Here is a 21579-nt window from a genome sequence, read left to right on the forward strand (position 1 = left end):
TAACTGGAACACAAGTTTTCGCCACATTTTGTCTACTCCTACAGATGACATGTCAGTGCAAAGAGCACCCAAAACTAAACACACATACAAATAATAGCTTACCATCTTTATTTGAAGATAAAGTAAAAGAACAGTAAGCTAGTAAAAGACATTGTAAATCAATTATTAGGTCAAAGAAAACGATGTCTGATATGATCTGGGAAATCACCTGTGTCTATAAATAGAACACAAAAGAGTTGCATGGTGGAACACACGTTCTCTGGTCTAAAGATCAGCTGGTTCAAGTGATGTTTAAGCTTAATATATGATAATGAATAGATATCTTCATCTGCAATATTTTAATGGCTGAATATTTTACCGTTTCCACAGCCTTTGGTATTCTGCTATAAGGTATAGTCTGTTTCATAAAACTTCAGAATAACTAATCTTAATAAGGGCGCCCCCACTGTCAATTACCCGCGCCCTGCGCCCTTATTAGGTCAAATACGGTATGTTTAAACCAGTTGGACTGTGTCTATACACATATTAACAATAAATACTCTCATTTATAAGATAAATTCCCCTCACATTTTAGCACTGGGGTAAACATTATTGCTTCTTGTGAATACCATAATATGTTATAATCTAAAGCACACATATGTACATAACACATTTTCAAGACTAACAAAATATACTCAATCTTTTTTAATTATTAAATTTTATACTTAAACAACCTGTGGTCCCTGATTACATAAGACGATACTGGGTAATATTATTTTCTCTGACTGTAATTAATTTACTCTTGAATACAAAATTTCAATTTAGGTGATATTTCTATATCAGAAGTGGGTCTCCTAAGTTTGTATTGTACCTGTAGTAAACATTTTAAAGAAGTGGATCGCCCAAGGTTACATTGTACCTGTAGTAAACATTTTGAAGAAGTGGATCTCCTAAGGTTATATTGTACCTGAAGTAAAATGGTGAACTCACACTTGTGTACAGATTCAGTCAGTATAACAAAAACTCCTTCACAATGTGGGCAAATGAGATTCAGACAAGTAAAGCTGTTCGTCACATGATAATTTCCTTCACATGATGATCACAAGATAATTTCAGTCACATGACGATCACATGATCTTTCCATCACATGATAACCATATGCTATTCATAAGGAAACATCACTTTCAATGTTTTGACCACTGGTTAATAGTTCACAAGTGTTTTCACAGCCTCAAAACATCTCCACTTATCTGGTAGGTAGAAGGCCTCATACACATGTGGGAAAGGTGTGTCATACCCACAGATTCTCTGTATAGGAGCCTCCAAGTTCAGGAAACATTCACTCTGAAATTATAAATCATTTGTCAATTCGTGAAAATAAAAACAGATGTAGAAGAAATTGCTATTCCTTATTTATCCGATGTACTTGATGTCCCTTTTCTTCACCTTCATAAAAGTTATTTACCCCATTTATTGTCCTTTTCAAAAAAAATTAACTGCTCTTGTCCTTTTAAACCCCAGTATTCAGTCACTTTTCTTCGTGTCCTATATCAATGTACTCCTAAATGCCAATATTACATAACATATCCCATCTAAATGCTACTTTTTAAATTAGTTGATAGCATGAAAGTAGGAGAAACCACCATACCATTTGACCACAGAGTATCAAGTTCAGTTGCCAATGATGAAGTAGTTACCTCTATATGATAAGGAAACAGGGAAAGCTCATCATTTATTTTATATCTAAGTTCACTGCTTGTTATTCTTGTTCACTTAATAAAATGTCATTTACACAGTACAAGGTATCATTGGAATGCAGTTAAGGGGAAATAACTCCTATTACAAAAAATCCCTCAACACTCATGAATTCAATTTAGGTATTGTGCATAGTTAAAGAACAACTTCCAGTTACCTAAAGACAGTGATCTATATGGAAACAAAATTGAATTATACAACATGCCATTTGGAGAAGAAATGAACAATATACATATAAAAAAGGGTGTGTACCTGTACAGTTGCAGCTATCTCGGAGGCAAAACCCATAGTGATAGGGGCCTCATGGGCAATTAACAGCTTCCCTGTCTTACAAACAGACTGCAAAACACAACATAGATCATGGTAACCATAGAAACACAAAATCAGTTCTTATCACATAGACCATGAATGAAGTTCCCTTAAATGGCATCCAAACCTCAGACAGAAAGTCCATTAGGTGCAAAATTTGACAAATAAGTTTAGATTAAATATGAACTTATTTTAATATCATGTTTAAAAAATGAACTGATATACATTTATTCTATATTGTACTGTTCAAGTGTAGAATATAAACTTCAGTCAGAAGAAATACAAACATTAACTAGAGAGTATTTACAACAACAAATGGAGACATCATTCAGATAGAATTAAAATATGACATCAGTAAATCTCAGTTAAAATCTTAACAAGAATTAATATATGAGTATCAGTAAATCTAACATAGTTAAAATCTTAACAAGAATAAGAACAAAAAATAACGAGTAACTTACATTTATAATGGTATCTTGATCCCAGGGGAGAATCGTCTGCAGATCAATCAGTTCACATGACACATTCAGTTTTTCTTGAGCCATTTGAGCCACCTCACGGAGAACATGAACCTGTGTTCCCCAGCCAACCAGTGTGACATCACTTCCTGTTAATATAAAAGCAATTCATTCAAACTGCAGTGTGACATCACTTCCTGTAAAGAATTAAATACATATATATGTAACTTCCTGTAAAGATACAAACAATTCAATCAAACTATGGTGTGACATCACTTCCTGTAAAGAGATGCATAAAGTTGAGTGTAAGCTAACCTTTACACCTAGTGCACTACGTTTAAACGAGTAGTGCACTACATTTAAACTACAGGTAAACTAGTAGTGCACTACACCCTAAGAGGTGATGAACGGCAAAACCCCCATACAGGTAATGGGCAGTACCCAAGGCTACCTGTGATTTTTACCTGTACTGTATAAGGCTATATTTATTTAGCAGTTATATTCAATCGTCAGCTGAAAGGCCGTAATAGCGGACGTAAAACCTGTTAAATAAATAAGTTATATTCAAAGAGTTATTAAAAAGGTTTTGGAAGTTTAGTTTGATGTTATATTTCAACCTTTCTATTCTTGTTAATTATACACTGTAACTAAGTTAAGACAAATTTACTTTATAAATCCTTTAACTAAGTTAAATTGTTCAAGACAATTTAAGATTCATTTATCTTTTGGTACTTTATATTTTGTATTGATTGATCAGTTATATATTTCACATGGTTATAATTCCAGTAATTTTGTTTTCATCACATGAAAGTATCTAATAAAACATTTGAAAACAATTATCGTTACTTGAACATTTTCAATTTGATGCATTTAATTTATATTGTAGTTTAATTTCAGATTAAATTAAGCAGCATATTCATAATTACATTTTTGATGTGATATTATGCTTATTAAAACCTAATTCAACCCGTAATATATGTTGTACATTCTATGTGTATATATCCAATGCTTAAAGTCAGAAACATGAACACATAAAAAAATTAATTAAACATTGATTTAGCATGTAAAGAAAGAGAATGTACTGGTAATTAGTGATCATAACAGTTCTACATTTCAAATTTTACGTTTATAAAAGGTATATGTTACTTGTAATACACCTTCCATCTTCCTTTACTGAAAAGTTTAAATTTCTGTACATGTACCCGTGTGCAGGTATCTAATACTTTGAAGATCTAACATATTGGATCCGATTCCAGGTACATGTATCAGTTACAGGTAACACAGAATGAGATAAGGGCCTGAGGGAACAATTAATGTCTTTTTTTATGAAATACATATACTGGCAAACTTGGGGAGGGGGAGGGCAACAGTTTTAAGCTTATATAACACACATGTTCATGTGTCTGGAGCTGTACTTGTCATACAACACTTGAATTATATACCACTTGTATTTGTTATTTCATAATTTTCTTCTATAAAGTTACCTGTTAACAAATATATTATATACACATGTGGATCATGTGGACCTTAAGCCAAAGTTTTTTTACAGTTCACACTAACATGTTTTTTGCAATGTTGTTTAAAAAAAAAAATTGAGATACATTTTGATCAGCATTTAAGTGTTTCCCTACTGCATTAAGAAAATGATTAATTGTTCTTTACCTTAAAATAATAACTGATGGGGATTTTACCTCTTCTTGTAATTAAAGAAAATCAGCATATAAACTATATTTATTGAATATCTTTATTGGGAAGGAAAATGTATATAAAAATTAATTATTTTTTGATGATTCGCAAAAAAAAATCTATAAATTTTTGAAAAGCATCCACAGGTAGATATTATATATGAGTAGTGTTAGATGCTAATTACAGGTAGGTAAGGCAGAGGAGCCTGACACAGCATGCTATAAATGGACCCCTAGGGGGGTAATTGGGGACTTAACAAAACTATAGCCAGGTGTTAAAACAGGCACACCTTAAGACTGATCCTCATCTCATACATATATATAGGTACAATTGTAAGGTGTTATGGAGGTCCATAAGGTGGTGGTCATGTGGGGTTTGGGCCCTGGGGCCCAGGTGGCCATGACAACATACAGGTACATGTACATAACTTGTTGTGTAGATATTATATGTCTCTTACAGAACATAAATGGGAATATACAAAACTTCTGATTCTGGATTCTTGATTATGTACTATGAAATGATTTCATGGTTGAATTAACAGATATTAGTGAAGTAACAATACATTGACTATAGGATACATATATTTTTGTCTGATAAAATAATGAATATTAAAATATATGTACATATACTGTGTACTTGAGAAAAAAAATCTACAAACAGCCATCAAGGCCTAATTTTTTTTTATTATTAATTAAGGTAGAATTAATCATTAATATAAAATGTATATTAATTACATCTAAAAAAATAAATGAAAAGCATCAAAATTTTGAAATCAGGAGGATTATTTAATTTTACACTATAATGAAATCTTTTTAATAAAATTAATGATAAAAAAAACCCACTACAATCCAATTGATAGAGTTTTAATTCCTCTTGTGCAATATATCATATAAGAACCGCAGCCAATTTTATTTTGAGTTAATATTTATAAAAAATATGTTATCAACATTTAAATATACCTAGTAAAGTCAGGATGACAGATATTAAGGCAGTCAATTTACACAGGCCTGTATATGCAACAACAACAGGTATCTAACACAGGTGTCAAGTGGCACTGTCCACTACGTACCTGTATAGGGGGATTTGTGGTCACACCTAGCTAGCTAACTGGATATAGTGCACTACGAGTGTAAACGTAGTGCACTACGAGTGTAAAGGTTAGCTTACACTCAACTGTAACTTCTTGTAAAGATACAAACAATTCAATCAAACTGCAGTGTTACATAACTTCCTGTAAAGAGTTATATAACTTCCTGTAAAGATACAATTAATTCAATCAAACTAGGTGTGACATCACTTCCTGAGGCCTAATGGACTTCTGCCGACATGTTTTCATTTCTTATCTGTACTAACATTTTCTAAAATAAAAAGTTTGACAATGTAAATAATTTGATACAACAACAAATAAAACAATACAAGAGAACTCGGTCTCAACACTCATTCTGAAATGTGGAGAAATGTAGGAGAAACCATGCTTACTCTGAAATGAGGTAAAATGGATGTTTAAAAGAAATCTCTAAGGGTTGAGAGAAAAGCAAATATAAATTCAATAATGATAGAGATAATAAAAAAGATTGTGGGAGGATTTAATAATCTTGTCAATACATACACACATACCTTCTACAAGGACATCAGCCTTAGATAAGGGTATCTCGTAGTCCCCAACTGGTACCTCTTCAACAGCGCCACGATACAGAATCTTAGGCTCCATAAATATACAAGGGTTCTCATCACGTATACAACTAAGGAGAAGACCCTTGGCCTGCTGGGGGCCTCGTGGAACGACAACCTGGTGAATGGAATGTCAATACTATAACATAGCAAATGCTTGTCTTAAAATCTCCAACTGTTAACATCATCAGTGACCAGAAATTCTATCAAAATATTTCAAATTTTAACACAAAACCTTTCATTCCTAATAAGAAATAGTGAAATGATCGAAACCTGGATTACTATAAATATGTATACACTGTAAAATGATCAAAACATAATATCTGAAAAAATTCTAGATTATACATCTCTCTGTCAATGCATCCATTATGATGTGCAAAACACAATAAATGGAGAAAGAAAACCATTACTATTAAGATTCTTTGGATATAATACATTAATGCAATCAACTATGGTTTTGTTCCTACTTAGGTCTGGTAGTGACAGGGAGATCATCTTACCTTTAGGTCTGGTAGTGACAGGGAGATCATCTTACCTTTAGACCTGGTTGTGACAGGGAGATCATCTTACCTTTAGACCTGGTAGTGACAGGGAGATCATCTTACCTTTAGACCTGGTAGTGACAGGGAGATCTTCCTACCTTTAGATCTGGTAGTGACAGGGAGATCTTCTTACCTTCAGGTCTGGTAGTGACAGGGAGATCTTCTTACCTTTAGGTCTGGTAGTGACAGGGAGATCATCTTACCTTTAGACCTGGTAGTGACAGGGAGATCATCTTACCTTTAGGTCTGGTAGTGACAGGGAGATCATCTTACCTGTAGACCTGGTAGTGACAGGGAGATCAACTTACCTTTAGACCTGGTAGTGACAGTGAGATCATCTTACCTTTAGGTCTGGTAGTGACAGGGAGATCGTCTTACCTTTAGACCTGGTAGTGACAGGGAGATCATCTTACCTTTAGATCTGGTAGTGACAGGGAGATCATCTAACCTTTAGGTCTGGTAGTGACAGGGAGATTATCTTACCTTTAGGTCTGGTAGTGACAGGGAGATTATCTTACCTTTAGGTCTGGTAGTGACAGGGAGATTATCTTACCTTTAGATCTGGTAGTGACGGAGATTATCTTACCTTTAGGTCTGGTAGTGACAGGGAGATTATCTTACCTTTAGTTCAGGTAGTGACAGGGAGATTATCTTACCTTTAGGTCTGGTAGTGACAGGGAGATCATCTTACCTATATGTCTGGTAGTGACAGGGAGAATCGTCTTACCTTTAGACCTGGTAGTGACAGGGAGAACATCTTACCTTTAGGTCTGGTAGTGACAGGGAGAACATCTTACCTTTAGGTCTGGTAGTGACAGGGAGATCATCTTACCTTTAGGTCTGGTAGTGACGGGAAAACATCTTACCTTTAGACCTGGTAGTGACTGGGAGATCATCTTACCTTTAGGTCTGGTAGTGACAGGGAGATCATCTTACCTTTAGACCTGGTAGTGACAGGGAGATTATCTTACCTATAGATCTGGTAGTGACAGGTAGATCATCTTACCTTTAGGTCTGGTAGTGACGGGAAAACATCTTACCTTTAGACCTGGTAGTGACTGGGAGATCATCTTACCTTTAGGTCTGGTAGTGACAGGGAGATCATCTTACCTTTAGACCTGGTAGTGACAGGGAGAACATCTTACCTTTAGACCTGGTAGTGACTGGGAGATCATCTTACCTTTAGACCTGGTAGTGACAGGGAGATCATCTTACCTTTAGACCTGGTAGTGACTGGGAGATCATCTTACCTTTAGGTCTGGTAGTGACAGGGAGATCATCTTACCTTTAGACCTGGTAGTGACAGGGAGATCGTCTTACCTTTAGGTCTGGTAGTGACGGGAAAACATCTTACCTTTAGACCTGGTAGTGACAGGGAGATCATCTTACCTTTAGGTCTGGTAGTAACAGGTAGATCATCTTACCTTTAGACCTGGTAGTGACAGGGAGATCATCTTACCTTTAGACCTGGTAGTGACAGGGAGATCATCTTACCTTTAGACCTGGTAGTGACAGGGAGATCATCTTACCTTTAGGTCTGGTAGTGACAGGAGATCATCTTACCTTTAGGTCTGGTAGTGACAGGGAGATCATCTTACCTTTAGACCTGGTAGTGACAGGGAGATCATCTTAACTTTAGACCTGGTAGTGACAGGGAGATCATCTTACCTTTAGACCTGGTAGTGACAGGGAGATCATCTTACCTTTAGGTCTGGTAGTGACAGGAGATCATCTTACCTTTAGGTCTGGTAGTGACAGGGAGATCATCTTACCTTTAGGTCTGGTAGTGACAGGTAGATCATCTTACCTTTAGACCTGGTAGTGACAGGGAGAATCGTCTTACCTTTAGACCTGGTAGTGACAGGGAGATCATCTTACCTTTAGGTCTGGTAGTGACAGGAGATCATCTTACCTTAAGGTCTGGTAGTGACGGGGAGATCATCTTACCTTTAGACCTGGTAGTGACAGGGAGAACATCTTACCTTTAGACCTGGTAGTGACTGGGAGATTATCTTACCTTTAGGTCTGGTAGTGACAGGGAGATCATCTTACCTTTAGACCTGGTAGTGACAGGGAGATCGTCTTACCTTTAGCTCTGGTAGTGACAGGGTGATCATCTTACCTTTAGGTCTGGTAGTGACAGGGTGATCATCTTACCTATATGTCTGGTAGTGACAGGGAGATCATCTTACCTTTAGACCTGGAAGTGACAGGGAGATCATCTTACCTTTAGGTCTGGTAGTGACACGGAGATCATCTTACCTATATGTCTGGTAGTGACAGGGAGATCATCTTACCTTTAGGTCTGGTAGTGACAGGGTGATCATCTTACCTTTAGACCTGGTAGTGACAGGGAGATCATCTTACCTTTAGGTCTGGTAGTGACAGGGAGATCATCTTACCTTTAGGTCTGGTAGTGACAGGGAGATCATCTTACCTTTAGGTCTGGTAGTGACAGGGAGATCGTCTTACCTTTAGACCCGGTAGTGACAGGGAGATCATCTTACCTTTAGGTCTGGTAGTGACACAGAGATCATCTTACCTTTAGACCTGGTAGTGACAGGGAGATTGTCTTACCTTTAGGTCTGGTAGTGACAGGGAGATCATCTTACCTGTAGACCTGGTAGTGACAGGGAGATTCTCTTACCTTTAGGTCTGGTAGTGACAGGGTGATCATCTTACCTTTAGACCTGGTAGTGACAGGGAGATCATCTTACCTTTAGACCTGGTAGTGACTGGGAGATCATCTTACCTTTAGGTCTGGTAGTGACAGGGAGATCATCTTACCTTTAGACCTGGTAGTGACAGGGAGATCGTCTTACCTTTAGGTCTGGTAGTGACAGGGTGATTATCTTACCTTTAGGTCTGGTAGTGACAGGGTGATCATCTTACCTATATGTCTGGTAGTGACAGGGAGATCATCTTACCTTTAGACCTGGAAGTGACAGGGAGATCATCTTACCTTTAGGTCTGGTAGTGACACGGAGATCATCTTACCTATATGTCTGGTAGTGACAGGGAGATCATCTTACCTTTAGGTCTGGTAGTGACAGGGTGATCATCTTACCTTTAGACCTGGTAGTGACAGGGAGATCATCTTACCTTTAGGTCTGGTAGTGACAGGGAGATCATCTTACCTTTAGGTCTGGTAGTGACAGGGAGATCGTCTTACCTTTAGACCTGGTAGTGACAGGGAGATCATCTTACCTTTAGGTCTGGTAGTGACAGGGAGATCGTCTTACCTTTAGACCTGGTAGTGACAGGGAGATCGTCTTACCTTTAGGTCTGGTAGTGACAGGGAGATCATCTTACCTGTAGACCTGGTAGTGACAGGGAGATTCTCTTACCTTTAGGTCTGGTAGTGACAGGGTGATCATCTTACCTTTAGACCTGGTAGTGACAGGGAGATCATCTTACCTTTAGGTCTGGTAGTGACAGGGAGATCATCTTACCTTTAGACCTGGTAGTGACAGGGAGATCATCTTACCTTTAGACCTGGTAGTGACAGGGAGATCATCTTACCTTTAGGTCTGGTAGTGACAGGGAGATCATCTTACCTTTAGGTCTGGTAGTGACAGGGAGATCATCTTACCTTTAGACCTGGTAGTGACATGGAGAATCGTCTTCCCTTTAGAGCTGGTAGTGACAGGGAGATCATCTTACCTTTAGGTCTGGTAGTGACAGGGAGATCATCTTACCTTTAGACCTGGTAGTGACAGGGAGATTATCTTACCTATATATCTGGTAGTGACATGGAGATCATCTTACCTTTAGGTCTGGTAGTGACATGGAGATTCGCCTTTCCTTTAGACCTGGTAGTGACATGGAGAATCGTCTTTCCTTTAGAGCTGGTAGTGACAGGGAGATCATCTTACCTTTAGACCTGGTAGTGACAGGGAGATTATCTTACCTATAGATCTGGTAGTGACAGGTAGATCATCTTACCTTTAGACCTGGTAGTGACAGGGAGAACATCTTACCTTTAGACCTGGTAGTGACATGGAGAATCGCCTTTCCTTTAGACCTGGTAGTGACAGGGAGTTCATCTTACCTTTAGACCTGGTAGTGACATGGAGAATCGCCTTTCCTTTAGACCTGGTAGTGACAGGGAGTTCCTCTTACCTATATGTCTGGTAGTGACAGGGAGATCATCTTACCTTTAGACCTGGAAGTGACAGGGAGATCATCTTACCTTTAGGTCTGGTAGTGACACGGAGATCATCTTACCTATATGTCTGGTAGTGACAGGGAGATCATCTTACCTTTAGGTCTGGTAGTGACAGGGAGATCATCTTACCTTTAGGTCTGGTAGTGACAGGGAGATCATCTTACCTTTAGGTCTGGTAGTGACAGGGAGATCGTCTTACCTTTAGACCTGGTAGTGACAGGGAGATCATCTTACCTTTAGGTCTGGTAGTGACACAGAGATCATCTTACCTTTAGACCTGGTAGTGACAGGGAGATCGTCTTACCTTTAGGTCTGGTAGTGACAGGGAGATCATCTTACCTGTAGACCTGGTAGTGACAGGGAGATTCTCTTACCTTTAGGTCTGGTAGTGACAGGGTGATCATCTTACCTTTAGACCTGGTAGTGACAGGGAGATCATCTTACCTTTAGGTCTGGTAGTGACAGGGAGATCATCTTACCTTTAGACCTGGTAGTGACAGGGAGATCATCTTACCTTTAGACCTGGTAGTGACAGGGAGATCATCTTACCTTTAGGTCTGGTAGTGACAGGGAGATCATCTTACCTTTAGGTCTGGTAGTGACAGGGAGATCATCTTACCTTTAGACCTGGTAGTGACATGGAGAATCGTCTTCCCTTTAGAGCTGGTAGTGACAGGGAGATCATCTTACCTTTAGGTCTGGTAGTGACAGGGAGATCATCTTACCTTTAGACCTGGTAGTGACAGGGAGATTATCTTACCTATATATCTGGTAGTGACATGGAGATCATCTTACCTTTAGGTCTGGTAGTGACATGGAGATTCGCCTTTCCTTTAGACCTGGTAGTGACATGGAGAATCGTCTTTCCTTTAGAGCTGGTAGTGACAGGGAGATCATCTTACCTTTAGACCTGGTAGTGACAGGGAGATTATCTTACCTATAGATCTGGTAGTGACAGGTAGATCATCTTACCTTTAGACCTGGTAGTGACAGGGAGAACATCTTACCTTTAGACCTGGTAGTGACATGGAGAATCGCCTTTCCTTTAGACCTGGTAGTGACAGGGAGTTCATCTTACCTTTAGACCTGGTAGTGACATGGAGAATCGCCTTTCCTTTAGACCTGGTAGTGACAGGGAGTTCCTCTTACCTTAAGTCTGGTAGTGACAGGTAGATATTTTACCTGTAGGTCTGGCAGTGACAGGTAGATTTTTTACCTTTAGGTATGAGTAATTGGGAGATCCTCTTACCTTTAGGCCTGGCAGGTGAGCAAAGAATGCCTCTGGACTTTGGGAATGATATAGTGCTCCATGTCCTACAGCTCCACACGGCGTCCTGATGGTCAGCTTACCACAATCAAACAGATTACCTGTACGGTACCGAAACTTGGCTGCTTCGTTAGCTATCTACATAGAAAAATAATAGAAATATATATAAATCTTATATTCTTTATATTGTATTATCTTTAATACATAACCATTGTTGCTATCATTATGTACATGTATACAACTTGGCGATTAGCAATAAAAAGATATTATTCCTTGTGACAACAAGGAAATAAAACCATTTAGATGAGAGTCGTAAATAAATTCCCTATGACCTTGAAAGTAGGCAAACTCTATTTATTTGAATAATCCTGGAAGCATTTTATCCCAATTAGTTATACATAGTACCCTTGGCCTCTTAGTAATGGAAAAATTTGCTATGCAAAAGTTCTGGGAAAAGACGCTGGACATACAGTTGACAGAAGGCAACACATTGTGTCACAGCTATTTAGTTAATGATATCCAATGGGTATAAACACCGTATACTAGACACTTCCCCTGAATTTTAAAGACAAAGATGTCTGACCTGATCAAAAGCTGGGAAAATGTAGTCGGCAAACTGGATTTCTGCTATAGCTGTAGCCCCAGCTGTGGCCAGGCCAATACCAAACGCCACGATGCCTTGCTCACTGAGAGGGGTGTTAAATACCCGATCAGGACCTAACACAAATTAAAGTCTATCAGTCAACATTCAATGCACAACATATTTTATAAACTGGATATTTATATTATATACTGACACTAAATACACTGTGATGAATTAGTACTCAGCCATGCCAATAAACTCTGATTTAAGAAAAAAACTCATGCATATTTAATGAGATCTGATATTTACCGTAGTTTTCTCTGAGATTGACGCTGCACCTAAACACACCACCAAATGCCACATCTTCACCAAACAACACTGTAACAGGAAAAAGGGAAAGGGTGATAATCCAATTATAACTAGAACTGTCGCCAGGATGGCTGACTAATACCCCCGCAATCTGCACGAATCAATGCTGAATTGGAACTCTTAATTAGAGGCTAACTAAGATAACCCAGTAATATAGTGACCAGTTGCCATAGCAACCATAATTTTGAGGAAAAGAAAGTGAGATGCACATCTGCATATGGCCGTCTATATTTGTGTGAAGTTTCATTGAAATCGGCCCTTCGGTTTAGGAGGAGTTGTCCGAACAAACTTAAAGTTATGGTTCTAATCAGAAAACCTGTTTATAGTGACCAGCACTGTTGCCATAGCAACCATAATTTTGAGAAAAAGAAAGTGGCATGCACATCTACACATGGTCCTCTATATTTGTGTGAAGTTTCATTGAAATCGGCCCTTCGGTTTAGGAGGAGTTGTCCGGACAAACTTTAAGTTATGGTTCTTATCGGAAAACCTGTTTATAGTGACCAGTTGCCATAGCAACCATAATTTTGAGGAAAAGAAAGTGGCATGCACATCTACACATGGTCCTCTATATTTGTGTGAAGTTTCATTGAAATCGGCCCTTCGGTTTAGGAGGAGTTGTCCGGACAAACTTAAACTTATGGTTCTTATCGGAAAACCTGTTTATAGTGACCAGTTGCCATAGCAACCATAATTTTGAGGAAAAGAAAGTGGCATGCACATCTACACATGGTCCTCTATATTTGTGTGAAGTTTCATTGAAATCGGCCCTTCGGTTTAGGAGGAGTTGTCCGGACAAACTTTAAGTTATGGTTCTTATCGGAAAACCTGTTTATAGTGACCAGTTGCCATAGCAACCATAATTTTGAGGAAAAGAAAGTGGCATGCACATCTACACATGGTCCTCTATATTTGTGTGAAGTTTCATTGAAATCGGCCCTTCGGTTTAGGAGGAGTTGTCCGGACAAACTTAAACTTATGGTTCTTATCGGAAAACCTGTTTATAGTGACCAGTTGCCATAGCAACCATAATTTTGAGGAAAAGAAAGTGGCATGCACATCTACACATGGTCCTCTATATTTGTGTGAAGTTTCATTGAAATCGGCCCTTCGGTTTAGGAGGAGTTGTCCGGACAAACTTAAAGTTATGGTTCTTATCGGAAAACCTGTTTATAGTGACCAGTTGCCATAGCAACCATAATTTTGAGGAAAAGAAAGTGGCATGCACATCTACACATGGTCCTCTATATTTGAGTGAAGTTTCATTGAAATCGGCCCTTCAGTTTAGGAGTTGTCCGGACAAACTTAAAGTTATGGTTCTTATCGGAAAACCTGTTTATAATGACCAGTTGCCATAGTAACCATAATTTTGAGAAAAAGAAAGTGGCATGCACATCTACACATGATCATTAATTTGTGTGTGAAGTTTCATTGGAATCAGCCCATAGGTTTAGGAGGAGTTGTCCGGACAAAATGTGTCAGACAGACAGACGGACGGCCGGACAGACGGACAGACAACCCGATTCCAGTATACCCTCCCCCCCTAACTTCGTTGCGGGGGTATAATAATAATTTGGAATTTTATATCACAGCAACATATACATACATGTATATGTATATATAGCCATCTAAAAGCGGTTCACAAATCATTATCTGTGGTTATTGGGACTTTAGCAACCACCCAATGTCTTTCTGAACTCCCTCGGGAGCATACAGTCGGAGCTGCCATTTCACCACTAACAGTTTACACACAATATTTCTTTCACTGCCCTACTACATTCTCATTTACAGCTGCGTTGATTAAAGTTACCACATTCTCATTTACAGCTGCGTTGATTAAAGTATCTTGTTCAAGGATACAACACAGCACCCATGTTGTCACTCTAACTAGTAACTTTTCGGTCACGTAGCCCTGTATTCTACCACAAGGATACAACACAGCACCCATGTTGTCACTCTAACTAGTAACTTTTCGGTCACGTAGCCCGTATTCTACCACAAGGATACAACACAGCACCCATGTTGTCACTCTAACTAGTAACTTTTCGGTCACGTAGCCCGTATTCTACCACAAGGATACAACATAGCACCCATGTTGTCACTCCAAGTACATGTAGTAACTTATCGGTCACGTAGCCCTGTATTTTACCACTAGACCAGCGTGCTTCCAAGACTAAGGATTGGTACCAGAAATGTATGTGGCTCTCCCCATTCTAACACTCTAATAACAAGCTCTTAAACACAAACAATAAAATACTGAATGTGTTAAATTCATTGTTTATTTAAGGTGGAAACAAAATAAGACGTGTGTTGAATTGTTCTAAAAATCTGCTAAAAATATCATTCTTTACCCAAAATGGGTGTAAGTACAAGGACTTTATTTCAAATCTATATTAATTTAAGGATTTGAATTGTACACTGATGTCATGATAACCAAATCTGAGTGCTTTTACTATTTGAGAAATTTATCGGCTAAAGAAGACTGAATTCTTACAGTCAATGAGATAGTTTATAACATGAGCAAATTTCTATAGTACTATTGGAGTATACAGCTGTACATAAATACTAGCAAGTACATTGTATAGTGATATTATTGGCCAGGGTGGTCACCTTCCATATCCAATCAGCCTTAAAAGTAAACAACACTTAATCAGGATCATTTCAGGAAAGTTTGAGCTGTATCTCACCAGTGGAACTTGAGCTTGAAATGTGAACAGTTACATGGACTTCACACAATGCATGGCAACAGAGGAAGCAAAATGGCTACTGACATCCTGATCAGATGACCTAACAAGAGATCCCAGAGGGATCTTGGCACCCACCATTGAATGATCTTCATAGGTTCCATGTCAGATTGATCTTTTCTCTACTTTTCCCTTCATTTTACTAATCTGTGCAAATTGAGACATCCCTCCAGTACTTTTCAAACAAGGGAATCCTAGCTATATAAGAAATTTGAGATTTAACGTTAATGGCTGTTTGTTTGCCAGGTTGTTTTCAGGACAGACTGGTCCAAAAATGCAATACAAGGGACCAAGGGGAACCTACTTATGAAATTTGAGAAAGATCCATTCAGTACTTTGAGAAATAGAGATAACAAACTTCAATTGTCAAAATCCAAGATGGCGGTCTGTCGGCCATATTGTTTTCCAATTGATCTCAAAATGCAATAAGCATAACGAGGCACCAAGGGGAACCTCCATATGAAATTTGAGAAAGATCCCTTCAGTACTTTCTCAGAAATAGCGATAACAAACTTCAATTGTCAAAATCCAAGATGGCTGCCTGTCGGCCATGTTATTTTCAGATTGGTCTCAAAATGCAATATGCATAACTAGGCACCAAGGGGAACTTACATATGAAATTTGAGAAAGATCCCTTAAATTCTTTCTCAGAAATAGTGATAACAAACTTCAATTGTCAAAATCCAAGATGGCTGCCTGTCGGTCATGTTGTTTTCTGATTGGTCTCAAAACGCAATATGCATAAATAGGCACCAAGGGAAACCTACATATGAAATTTCAGAAAGATCCATTCAGTACTTTCTCAGAAATAGCGATAACAAACTTCAATTGTCAAAATCCAAGATGGCTGCCTGTCGGCCATGTTGTTTTCAGATTGGTCTCAAAACGCAATGTGCATAACTAGGCACCAAGGGAAACCTACATATGAAATTTCAGAAAGATCAATTCAGTACATTCTCAGAAATAGCAATAACAAACTTCAATTGTCAAAATCCAAGATGGCTGCCTGTCGGCCATGTTGTTTTCGGATTATTCTCAAAACGCAATATGCATAACTAGGCACCAAGTGGAACCTCCATATGAAATTTGAGAAAGATACTTTCAGTACATTCTCAGAAATAGCAATAACAAACTTCAATTGTCAAAATCCAAGATGGCTGCCTGTCGGCCATGTTGTTATCCGATTGGTCTCAAAATGCAATATGCATAACTAGGCACCAAGGGAAACCTTCATATGAAATTTGAGAAAGATCCCTTCAGTACTTTCTCAGAAATAGCGATAACAAACTTCAATTGTCAAAATCCAAGATGGCTGCCTGTCGGCCATGTTGTTATCCGATTGGTCTCAAAATGCAATATGCATAACTAGGCACCAAGGGAAACCTTCATATGAAATTTGAGAAAGATCCCTTCAGTACTTTCTCAGAAATAGCGATAACAAACTTCAATTGTCAAAATTCAAGATGGCTGCCTGTCGGCCATGTTGTTTTCCGATTGGTCTCAAAACGCAATATGCATAACTAGGCACCAAGGGGAACCTACATATGAAATTTGAGAAAGATCCCTTCAGTACTTTTTGAGAAATAGCGATAACAAGAATTGTTTACGGACGGAGGGACGGACGGAGGGACGGACGGACGGACGGACGACGGACCACGGACGCAGGGCGATTTGAATAGCCCACCATCTGATGATGGTGGGCTAAAAACTTAGAAAAATGGCACCAACAAACTTTGCTTATCAAAATCAAAATCAAAGATTGCTGTCATCCATTTTTATCTATTCAGTCACACGACTTGGCACCAAGGGAAATATGAAATTTGGTCAATTATCAACTAGAACTGTCGCCAGGATGGCTGACTAATACCCCCGCAATCTGCACGAGTCAATGGTGAATTGGAACTGTTAATTAGAGGCTAACTAAGATAACCCAGTAATATAGTGACCAGTTGCCATAGCAACCATAATTTTGAAAAAAAAAAAAAAGTGGCATGTACATCTACACATGGTCCTCTATATTTGTGTGACGTTTCATTGAAATCGGCCCTTCGGTTTAGGAGGAGTTGTCCGGACAAAATGCGTCTACAGACAGACAGACGGACGGACGGACGGATGGACGGACAACCTGATTCCAGTATATCCCCCTAACTTCGTTGCGGGGGTATAATTATCCAAGATGGCCATCTGATATCAAGGCACCAACAGAAACATACAATTTAAATTTAGAAAACAATCATTCAATCCTTCCTTTTAATTAGAAATAGTGATGCCAGTTTTAAAAACAGGCAAAAAGTATTGTTAATTTTTCATCTGATTTGATTGATTGAATTATATGTATCACCACAAATAAAAGACTTTGACTTACCAGATGTTGGGTCTGTTGACATAGCTATATCCATTGCATTGTTCAGTGACTGTACCAAATTAGAACGGTTTGTTTCACCTGAAAATAAATCCAAAATAGAAGCAAGATGCAACAAAGAGGTCCAGGGGCCTTAATAGCCACTTGAATTCTGATATATACACTGATAGATGATGTTTTGCTTTTCAACATACATTTAACACATTTGACCCTTGTGAAAGAAGATCAAGGTCATTTATATGAACAAACTTATACGTACTTCATCCCAGCATGCTACTCGCCCATATCATGACCTTTGGCCTCTTGAGTATTGAGAAGAAATTGTTTAAAGATTTTAACACATTTGACCCCTGTAACCTTGAAAGTAAGTCTTTGTCATTCATTTGAACAAACTTGGTAGCCCTTCATTCCAGCATGCTGCTGGCCTTATATCATACATTACATAGATACATCGATTTATTCTGACAGCATACATAAGATATGTACAGGATTTAGATCCTTCGATCAACAGGAAGAGAAAAGACAAAAAAGGAGAGACCCCACTGAAATCTTCAGACAGAATCATCTTCAGATAAGCCAAGGTCATCATCCAGATGTGATCTTTAACAGCAACCAGGACATGGATGATTCTAGATATCTAGATCTATCACCAATCCAGGAATTTTAAGCAGTTAGCAGGCCTGGTGGCTGAAACCCTCAGGACCAGACTAAGTACCAACAAGACTGCTGAAGGAACTGTCACAGATAAAATTGCAGCATAACTGGACTGGGCTGAGTACCAGCTGCAAGGTAGCTCAAATGGTTAGAGGTCCGGGGTTAGTACCGGTCTCGGTTCATTGAATTTTCCCCCTCCTATTAGATTTGTTGCTCAACTAAATACCCATGCATATGTTATAGGGTCTGGTGTGTCTTTCAAAGACTTTGTTGAAGGAGGGGGGAATGTAAGAGAACTGGACCAGCCATGAGCCGGTGGCCAGATAGCTAAAACATGTCCGTCTAGAGTTCTGCAGAGGTGCCACTCTGGTCATTGCTGTTTTCGATCATCTCCTTTTACAAAATAAAGTGTCTGTAGCTGTTGTTGGTTGTTGAGGTCATATCCTCCACCTAAAGTACATGTATACCTGAAGCAAAGTTTTACTCTGCCTTGAAAACTGACCTTAATAGCAGGCTCTTAAATAATCAAATTTTGACTTATTAGATAGCCAGCATATAGTTTTGGATCCTAGGATAATGAGATAATATTTGGCAAGTTTCTGTCAATACTCCCTTTATTTACATTTGTGCTGTACATTTAATTTCGGGCTTGACATTTTACTCCAATACACTCCAATACATGTATCATATTATTTTTCAACATAATCCCCTTCAGTGTTTCTATACACTTTTGCCAGCGGTATCTAAGGGCATCGATGCCACTTTTATAGAACTCCTTTTCTTGGCTATTCAGAAAGTCATACACTACGTATACATGTATGACTGTCATCATCGGACTGAAAGTGGGTGCCTGAAATAGCTGATTCAGTTTTTGAAATAGATGAAAGTCTGATGGAGCGAGATCAGGTGAATAAGGCGGATGCTCAATCAATTTAAAGCCACAATTGTGAATGGCAGCCATGGCAATGACAGACTTGTGAACAGGAGCATTATCCTGATGGAATAACACACCTTTAGTGAGCTTTCCGCAGCACTTAAGTTTAATATTTTGCAGAAACTGCCTCAGAAGTGAAGCATCTGCCATTGATTATTTGTCCCTTTTGGAGATAATCTATCAGCAGAATAGTATGTGAGAATACCATCTGCATCCCAGGAAACCGAGGCCATAACCTTCCCAGCTAATGGAACAGTCTTTGCCTTCTTTGGCGGGGGAGAGCCAGGTTGCTTCCATTGTTTTGATTCAGATTGTTGTTTGGCCTCTTGAGTAAAATGATGGACCCATGTTTCATCAATAGTAACAAATCTCTGAATAAAGTTGACAGGATCTTTCTCAAAAAGGTTAAGATTAGCACGCGAAAATGTGTGCCTGGTGTGCTTCTGATCAACTGTCAGAAGTCTTGGTACCCATTTGGCCGAAAGCTTTATTTTCCTATTGCAAGATCCTTGGTCAGAATGGAATGTACTCTTTCCTGTGAAATGCCAAATCTACCGGCTATATATCTTTCTGTGACTGTCATCCTCAAGGCTCTGTCGGCCGCGCATAAATTCTGCCTCCCAAATTTTCACTGTAGCATATGAAGGGGCATCTTTCACCCATTCTGTCCATTTTGCAAAAGCCGCTTGTCTTGTTTACTTCAGAGTGCTACCTCATCGATATAAACTAACCAAATGATCCAGTCTTTGGGTACACAGCCCTATATAGTCAGAGAATAGTAGGACTTAAAAATAACATCCTTGAGTACCTACTTCAATTCGAGGCTCATAACATATCAATCATCCCTTGTAGAAATAGAAGTTGTATTTTTTCCTTTTCATTCAAGATCCTTTGTGCCATGATATGGGCGATCTCATCTTCGCTAGCCAAGGCTTCTGATTACGTTACACTCCACAAACCCTTGGCAGATATAGGCATCAGTTTTGGCCCTCTAGCGGAGATTCGAAATTACCAGCCTTTACACATGAAATTTTCGACCAATCAAAACGAGCATTACCAACTTATTTCATTGGTGTTACAAACACATGGAGGCTTGTGTCATTTTGATGAGATATGCGATCAATGACTTCTTTCAATTGATCAAACACTGCGAATGTTTCCCAAAAGATATATCAGGTAAAGGTAACAATCACAACAGCATCAGAGTAGGCTCTTAAATTTGTTAGGTATCTTCTCAAAAGATTGTACGTCTCTGTATTTAGGTAAAATGCCATGACATAGTTGACAATGAAGCTCTGTACTGGGCGCCGCAATTTTTGTTTACTGCAAAACCAAGCCTGAATGTAAAACGCAATGCGATTGGATGCCCTGGGATTCCAGGGTGAGACGGTTTAAACATGACTATATCCGCCAAGGGTTCGTAGAGTGTAACATAATCAGAAGCCTTGGCTAGCGAAGATGGGGTGATCTAGGTATAGACAGCAAACTGCATTTGTTTCATTATGGCATCGAATCAAGTGTGAAATTTTGACCAGCTTAATGCAAGGATCTATACTGACGGAATAGAGCATTGAAATGTGTGTTGTGGCAGAGCGATCTGGCCCTACATCAAACATGGTGTCAGGGCCAGAAGAAACTCTGGCTACATGTATATTAACACCAACTAATAGTTTTTTATGTGACTGTTACAATAATCATAACAACAAATTAATTATCATTTTAGGTACAATGAGTAAAGTCTCCTTGTACTTAAGTATGTTTTCGTATATTTGAGTGTACTTGAGTGTATTTGAGTAAAGAGTTGACTTGTACATGGTTTGACCTCTGCGAATCCTGACACAGCTCTGTTCTGTAACACGGTCGGTCATGGTCATTGTCATCTTCTATACTTACCTAATTCTGGTGGTGGAATATCGGGAACATACTTCACTGCGTAAGCCCTTTGTGATACAACTAACTGTTTACGCAGCATGTGAGTAAACAGCCGAGGTTTCCCAACGAGCCGAAGTAACCGCTTCATGGAGGCAGCCATTTTAGTTTTGTTTACGAAGTTTTTACAAGTCCGCAGATTCTACTTTCGATTTGTGAAAATTAATCT

The 21579-nt window shown here is 38.7% G+C and overlaps 1 protein-coding gene across 2 annotated transcripts; it reads right to left on the reverse strand.

Moving 5' to 3' along the window:
* Window positions 1-393: 393 nt before the first annotated feature.
* On the reverse strand, window positions 394-21512 carry LOC117327991 (2-oxoisovalerate dehydrogenase subunit beta, mitochondrial-like). Of its 2 annotated transcripts, XR_004532773.1 has the most exons (10): window positions 21375-21512; window positions 17897-17974; window positions 12728-12796; window positions 12419-12552; window positions 11818-11973; window positions 5805-5976; window positions 2505-2650; window positions 1987-2073; window positions 899-1323; window positions 394-850 (listed from the first exon to the last, which is right to left on the reverse strand). XR_004532773.1 is itself a non-coding variant. In XM_033885278.1 (9 exons), the coding sequence occupies exons 1-9, from the start codon at window positions 21499-21501 to the stop codon at window positions 1183-1185; spliced, it is 1110 nt and encodes a 369-aa protein (XP_033741169.1). In that variant the 5' UTR covers window positions 21502-21512; the 3' UTR covers window positions 893-1182. The 2 variants fall into 2 exon arrangements, 1 of the variants encoding a protein (XP_033741169.1); XM_033885278.1 differs by lacking the exon at window positions 394-850 and having other exon boundaries at window positions 893-1323.
* Between the last annotated feature and the right edge of the window lie 67 nt (window positions 21513-21579).

Source organism: Pecten maximus, chromosome 5 (genome assembly GCF_902652985.1).
Source record: "Pecten maximus chromosome 5, xPecMax1.1, whole genome shotgun sequence".
In the NCBI taxonomy this organism is placed as follows: domain Eukaryota; kingdom Metazoa; phylum Mollusca; class Bivalvia; order Pectinida; family Pectinidae; genus Pecten; species Pecten maximus.

Coding starts and splice junctions, on each gene's coding strand:
- LOC117327991 (XM_033885278.1), bottom strand. CDS start 21,501: ATGAAGCGGTTACTTCGGCTCGTTGGGAAACCTCGGCTGTTTACTCAC. Junction 17,975..21,374: donor TATTCCACCACCAGAATTAG/GTAAGTATAGAA, acceptor ATTTATTTTCAG/GTGAAACAAACCGTTCTAAT. Junction 2,651..5,804: donor GGCTGATGTCCTTGTAGAAG/GTATGTGTGTAT, acceptor TTATATTAACAG/GAAGTGATGTCACACTGGTT.